Source organism: Chelonoidis abingdonii, chromosome 26, assembly GCF_003597395.2.
Source record: "Chelonoidis abingdonii isolate Lonesome George chromosome 26, CheloAbing_2.0, whole genome shotgun sequence".
NCBI lineage: Eukaryota > Metazoa > Chordata > Testudines > Testudinidae > Chelonoidis > Chelonoidis abingdonii.
The window spans coordinates 9,046,071-9,053,201 of NC_133794.1; the positions used below are offsets into that span (position 1 = coordinate 9,046,071).

General features: G+C 62.9%; 1 protein-coding gene across 1 annotated transcript; it reads left to right on the plus strand.

Annotated features, from left to right (window-relative positions):
• Positions 1 to 2,945: 2,945 nt before the first annotated feature.
• DNAJC22 (DnaJ heat shock protein family (Hsp40) member C22) lies at positions 2,946 to 4,618 on the plus strand. Its single transcript, XM_032785582.1, has 2 exons — positions 2,946 to 3,785; positions 4,439 to 4,618. Exons 1-2 carry the CDS (start codon positions 2,946 to 2,948, stop codon positions 4,616 to 4,618), a joined length of 1,020 nt encoding a protein of 339 aa, XP_032641473.1.
• Positions 4,619 to 7,131: the final 2,513 nt, after the last annotated feature.

Genomic DNA, 7,131 nt, shown 5'->3' on the forward strand with positions numbered 1-7,131 from the left:
GTCAGGTCACTGGGGTCCTCTCCTCGCAGCCCATTGTCCTCCCACTGGCCAGAACAGGCTGCAACTCCTGAGCTGGGTCTCTGTGTTGTCAGGTCACTGGTCACTGGGGTCTCCATCCTCCAGGCCATCGGCTGGGGTCCTGAGTCCCTCTCCGGTCCTGTGTACCAACGAACTCCCTCTCCCCTTGTCACGGAGTCCCCGGGCGATGCTCTGGAACTGCTCCCCACCAAGCCAGTCAGGACTTTGGGGAGCCTCCTCTCCCTTGGAGCAGACTGTCTGCAGGGCAAGAAGTTCACACGTCTTCATCTCCTGGGTCTCTCCTTGGAGCATTCTGCATCCTCTGCCCCTCCGTGCACTTCCCACAGCAAGTCCGCCCCAGCGGGGTCCGGGGAAAGCCACAGGGTCCTGCACCCCCACTTTGCAGTCAGACATGACTCTCAGCCAGTCAGTAAAACAGAGGTTTATTCGACGACAGGAACAGGGTCTAAAACAGAGCTTGTAGGTACAGAGAATGGGACCCCTCGGCTGGGTCCATTCTGGGGGGCAGTGAGCCAGACCCCCAGGTCTGCACTTCACTCCTCGTCCCCAGGCAGCTCCAGACTAACCACCCCCTCCAGCCCCTCCTCTCTTCTCAGCCCCTTTCCCGGGCCAGGAGGTCACCTGATCCCTTTGTCTCCAACACCTTCAGCTGGCACCTTTGCAGAGGAGGGGCCCAGGCCATCAGTTGCCAGGAGACAGAGTGCCAGGCATTTAGGGGCACTGGCCCCTTCCTCTGCAGCAATCACACCCCTTATTCCACCACCTAGACATTAAGAACTGCAGAGGGGACACTGAGGCACCAACACAGTATTCAGAGCAAACATTAAGAACATTCCCAGTTCGTCACACCCCTCCCCTCATTAAACCAGTAACACCTGGGGGCACTGAGTCCCACCCCCCCTGCATGCAACCCACTGGAAAACCAAACACACACAACCCGCTCCAGCCCCCCGGCCTCACAGGGCAGTCAGGCCCCTCTCTCAAACTCCGCCTGCCCTTCCCACTGGCTAGGGACCTCATCCCCCTGTCTCCGGCCAGTGTGCAGCACAGGGACGCGGGACACCGGCTCTGCCCCTCACCTAGACCCTGGGCAAGTCACTTCCCCTCTCTGTGCTTGTGCAGCACAATGGAGCCCTGAGCGTGGCCCCTCTAGACACCTGCAATTCCCCGGGACTCTCAGCCAGCCAGTGACATGGAGGGTTTATTAGACAACAGGACACAGTCCCAAGCAGGACTTGTAGGTACAACCAGGACCCTTCAGCCGGGTCCCTTGGGGGTGAGGCAGGGAGCTTAGACCCCAGCCTTGGGGTTCCCTCCATTTCCCCAGACCGCTCCAAACTGAAACCCCCTCCAGCCGACTCACCCAGCCTCCCCACCCTTCTTCTCCCTTTGTCCCGGGAAAGGTGTCACCTGGCCCCACCGCTGTCCGGGCTCAGGTTACAGGCTCAGGTATCGTCCCTCAAGTGAAGTCACCCCCTGTTCTTCCCTCCCCCATGCAGACAGCCCCAGTAAAACTCCCCTGCGACATCCCCAGGTCAATCCTGCCCGCCCCCTGCTCCGTCACACCTGGGGGCGCAGGGCCCTGGTCAGGAAGGGAGCAGATGGCAGAGGGGGGGGGCCATGCCAGGCTTCACACTCGAAGGGAACGAGCTCCATCTGCTGTTTTCCCGCTGCAGCGGAGGCTGGGGATTCCCATGGACCCCGCGGGGCGGATGGCTCCTGGAGCCAGGGGACAGTGTGGGGGAGCCCAGTGGTTAGAGGTCAGGTGCAGGGGCGCCCCAGCACATGGCCCCACAAGACCAGGGCAGGGCTCAGGGCCCCGGTGTGGAAAATCCAGGTGGTGGGAGGAAACGAACCTCACGGGCTTAGAGCCAGGTCGGAGCCGGGTTCGGCAGCGAACCTGGGCCCCGAGCGGGACAGAAGGGACATGCTGGCCCCACAGCTCAGGCCCTGGGGCAGGGCTGCAGCGCCCAGCGGAGGAGTGAGGGTCACGAGTCTTTGTCTTTCCACCAGACATTTCCAGGGGGCCTCACTGACGCCCTCTCCGCTCCCTGCCAGGCCCCCAGGGCAGCAGAGGCTGCTGGGAAGGCCGGTGCCCTTTGACCAGTGGGTGTTAGGTGCAGCCAGAATCCAGCCCTCGCCAAGCCCCACTGAGTCAGCGCTCGGACTCGTGGGACTTGGGCAAAGTCTAACCCGGCGTGGGGAGCAGGGGACCAAAGTCCTCGTGGCCCAGCCCCTCCGTGCCCTGCAGTCTGCAGCTGGGGGCCCGTGCCTGGGTGGTCGTGCAGAGAGGTACATGATCCCAGCTGCAGGGTGGCTCTGGGATGGGGCCGGGGGTTGTGTGGCGGGGGGCGGATTCTGCTCACTGTCCCGGTTCTCCTGGCCTTAGCAGGCTCTGGGTGCCCCCGTCCCAGCTGACGCTGGCCCTGGCTCCAGAGCAGTGGGGGACATCTAAGTGTCTCCACGCCCCTGCCGGCCCCAATCTCTGGTGGGAAGAGGGCTCCTGGGGACTTGGGGGGTGGAGAGGGACCACGCCGGGGCACTGAGCACACCTGGATGGGGGGGCAGGAGGCATCTCTAGTTACTGTGCTGGGGGGCCAGGTGTCTGGCTAGGGAGGGAGTCCAGGGCACAGAGCCACGGGGCCGTTCAGTCTTCCCCCCCGCCCTGTCTCCCCTCTCAGCACCGGCAAAGGGGGCAGCTGTGTAACATAGGAGGAGGGAGTTTTGCCCCCGTCCTCCCGCCCGTGCTGTGCAATGATCTGTTCCACCTCCCTCCTCTAGGGTGACAGGACACCTGCAGAACTGCCAGAAACCAGCAGGGGGCATCGCAGCAGGGTGATGTCCCACCCCCCCAGCCCAGCATTGGAGCCCATGTGAGCCAACCCCTCCTCCACTCCTCCCGCACGATGGCCAAGCGGCTCCTGGTGACCTACGCCCTGTGGGCACTGGGGGGCCCCATCGGGCTGCACCACATCTACCTGGGCCGGGACAGCCACGCCTTGCTGTGGATGCTCACGCTAGGGGGCTTCGGGGTGGGCTGGCTCTGGGAGTTCTGGCAGCTCCCCGGCTGGGTGGCACGAGCCAATGACGCTCGGGAGCTGCAGCCCCAAGGCCCAGAGCCCCCAGCCCTCAGCCCCGTGCGCTTCTTCGGACAGGTCCTGGTGGGGATCTACTTCGGGCTGGTGGCGCTGATCGGCCTCTCCTCCCTGGCTGGCTTCTACCTGCTAGCCCTGCCGCTGGCCGTGGGCCTGGGGGTGCACATGGTGTCCAGCGTGGGCGACCAGACCTCGGATCTCAGGAGCACCCTGGTGGCGGCCTTCCTTACCTCCCCTGTCTTCTACGGCCGCGTCCTGGCCATCCTGCCCGTCAGCCTGACGGCCAGCGTGACCGCCCAGCAGTGCCGGCGCTACAAACCCTGCCGGGGCCCCCGCGAGACGCTGCGCTCCCGGCTGTACCACCTGGGCCTGGCCTACCTGGCCTTCACCACCCCGCTGGCCTACTGCGCCTTCTGCAACACAGCCGCCACTGCCCACTACCTGACTGACGCCATTGGCGGTGTTTTGGGTTGGCTCAGTTTCTTCCCGACCCTTGACAGCTTCCTGGAGCAGCTCCTCCTGCTGCCCTACTGCGCCTGGAGGCTGCTGATGGAGGGCGCAGGCTTTGGGGCTGGCTCCTTCCAGGAGTGGGAGAAGGTCTATGAGTTTGTGCAGAGCTTCCAGAGTGAGCGGCAGCAACTGGCGTACAAGGTGGGGGGCCGCTGGCTCCAGTGGGGAGCAGGGAGGGTGTCCGAGGGGATGCCAGGTCACAGCACGAGGGTGCGGATTAGCGTTAACATGGACACAGGAGAAGAGTAAGAGGAGGGGTGGGGGCTAGTGATTAGAGCCTGGACTCCTGGGTTCTATTCCTTGCTCTGTGCTGGGGGTTAATGGTTAGGGCAGTGGGGAAAGCGGGGGCCACGGCTCTTGGGATCCATCCCCAGCTCTGTTTGGGAGGGAAACCCGGGGACCTGAGGGGGCAGCGGCTTCCAGTCTGGTTTACATGAAGCTGGTGGGGGTGGGAGTCGTTCAACACCCACGTTCCAGGGGGAGCAAACGCACGTGAATGGAAGCACGTGACTTTCTGAACCTACGGGGCCACATCAAGCACTAGCGCCCCCTAGGGGCTGCGCTGCTCCCAGCAGGCTCAGGTGACCACCTCCTGCAGGGGAATTCCTGCACTGCCCAACTTTTGCCAAGGCCCAGTCTCCAGGCAGGATGCAGTTCCTGGGTCTCCAGTGTCACCAGTCTGGATCCATCTCCCCTCCCAATCCCCTAGGCGGAAGGCCCCAGAGCTCAGAGACCCACTGCATCCCTCCCCCGCTGCCAGTCCAGTGGGGTCATTTCTCTTTGCAACCCCTCAGGTCTTGGGCCTCCGGGACGGCGCCCCCGTGGAGGAGATTCACAAGAGTTACCGGGAGCTGGTGAAACTTTGGCACCCAGATCACAACCGCCACCAGGCGGAAGAGGCCGAGAGACAGTTCATCGAGGTGCAGGCCGCCTACGAGAGCCTCATGCAGTCGAGGAAAGCCAAGCCTGCATGATGGGCAGCAGCCTTTGTGGGGGAGGCCAAGCTGCCGCGCCCCTCCCACGGCTTTGCAATAGAGTCCTTGGAGAATGTGCCTGCTTCCTCCACCCAGCCCCCCAGCACTTCTTGGGTAAGGGCAGGAGAACCAGGAAGTGAAACTCAGCAGGCTGGGTTTGCTCTCACAAGCAGAGTGAAATGCAAAACAGCGACCCAGGTGCAAAGGAAAACGGTCCGGCTGAGCGGCAGTAACCTCAGCTGTTCCCTTTAATCCTGACCTTGTGGCAGGGACGGACAGAGCACCGGGCTGGCACATTGCATAGGGCAGCAAGGGAGAGGCTTTCAGGTGTGCTGCTTTCCCCTTCCTGAGGGGGCAGGTGGCTCTCTGGATGTGCCTGTGAGAAGAGGACTGGCCACCAGCCCTCCTGGCTGCTGTTCCTAGCTCTGCTGCTGAGTCATCACGTGACATGCCATGTCTCCTCTCCGGGAGAAAGGGGGCTAGTGCCTGGTCCCCAGGTGGGGTTTGAGGTGACTGGTTTCAAAGTGCTTTGAGATCCAGGGATGGAAGGTGGCCAAGATGGGCCGGGGCTCATCAGAAACCAGGGACGGGGGACAAATGATCAGAAGAGCCTCAATGAAATGGCCAAAAGTGCTCAGGACCCCATCGCTCCAATTGAGAGCAATGGGCTGTGGGTCGGGCCCAGGGCGTGTTATAAAGCAGGGTTTTTCCCTTGTCATTTCTGACGGCTGTCGTGTAGCCTAGTGGCTGGAGCACTGGCTTGGGAGCCAGGAACATGGTTCTAGTCCTTGCTCTGCCACTGAACCTCTCGGGCAAGTCACTTGATCTGTTTCCCTTCCATTCTGTGTCTGGCCTGTCTGTTTAAACTGCACGCGCTTCAGGGCAGGGACCGGTCATGCTGCATTTCGCTGCTGACTCCCCTCCCCGCTGAGCTACAGCATAGTCAGGGCCAGCCCCATGGCTCGCACGTAGGGGTGGAGTTGCATCAGCAAAGTTTTATAACTGACTGGGCAAACATGCCCCTGGTTTTGATTTAACAGCTGCTCCTGGGCCCTTCTGAACTGATCCAACAGGCCGTGGTCCATGTGCAGCTGGGGCCAATGAGCGGCCCCCACCCATGGCAGGGGCCAAGGACCGACAACTTCACGTGGCTGCCAGCTGCCATCGGACCAAACTCGGCGGTGGCCTGGGGGTTCTGCACTTCGCTGCCACGAGCTCTGCAGCCGATATGGAGGGCGGGGACTGTCTTTTACCCTGCGTTTGGCCAGCCCTGAGCTCTGCTCTGGGCTGGGCCCACTGGCCATTTGTCCAACAAATAAACAGCACCAGCGAAGCGCTTGGGGTTGAATGTGGGAACGGTACATTGGCATTCGATGTCGTTGTGGTGCCCTGGGTGCCCAGTAGGTGTCGGCATCAGGCTGCAGGTAGAAAGAGGAGACCCAAAGATCCCGGCCAGAGAAGGCAGCAGGAGCGTGGGGCTTGGAGTGGCCTGTGCTGTGATGCATCTAGGGCAGAGATGATAAGGGGCAGGCTGGGTCAGACGTTCTGGGAAGGAGTGGTGGGCTCCAGGGGATGGAGCCTTTGGCTGCTGGGTCACTGGTTCCTATCCAGCCCGGGACAGGAAGGGCCTGCTGTTGTCCAGATCTGGCAGCGTCGGGGAGGGCAGGAGTGGGGCCCTGTGGGTGGAAAATCTGGGCAGAACGTGGCACTGCGGTTGCTATTTGGGATGTGGGACCCTGGCGTTGAGAGAACAGAGACTCTGGAGCCAAAGCTGCCCAGATGGGACCTGGGTGGGGAGCAGGCCCTCTGCATGAGACATGGAGAAGGGGGCCAGCAACCCTCGAGCCAAGAGGCCCCCATGGGAGTAGGCATCATGCATGGGACAGGCTGGGACCCTGAAGGTGGGGAAGCAGTGACCCGAGGGCCCCCAGACTCCAGAGCCCCCCTGGACCAGTGACCCCAGAGCCCCCCAGGACCAGTGACCCTTGAGTCCCCTGCAGCTGCCCCCCACAAGGCTCCAGCCTTGGCACATGGGTGCTGAGCCCAGCTCCCAGCTCGTCTCTTTCCGCCAGATCCGCTGCGGCGGCTTCGGCAACTTCCGGCTCAGCTCGGCTCCCCCGCCCCGCCCCTCGGCGTTAGCCGGCGAGACAAGGGGGTGGAGCTAGGTATCTCCTGGACGCTGTTGGATTGGTCCTCGACCGTCTCTAGCCACGCCCCTCCCCTGGGGCCTCCTCGCTATCCATATTGGCTCGAGCGCTCTGCTTGCCCATTGGCTGCAGCGCGCAGGCGGCCTCGCGAGGGAACTTCTCCTTGTCCTATTGGCCGGTGGCACTTGGATCGGCCCCTCGCCGCTCCTTACTGGCTTGCGGCTCTTAGTGTCTCGTGCCGCCATTGGTTGGCCTCGCTGTCCGCGCGCTGGCTTTCCGTCTCTAGCGCTCGCCATTGGCTGGGTGGCTCCCGAGCCCTTTTCCCGTTGGTTGGTTGGGCTCGAAGGCGCTTGCCGGGGTCGGAGC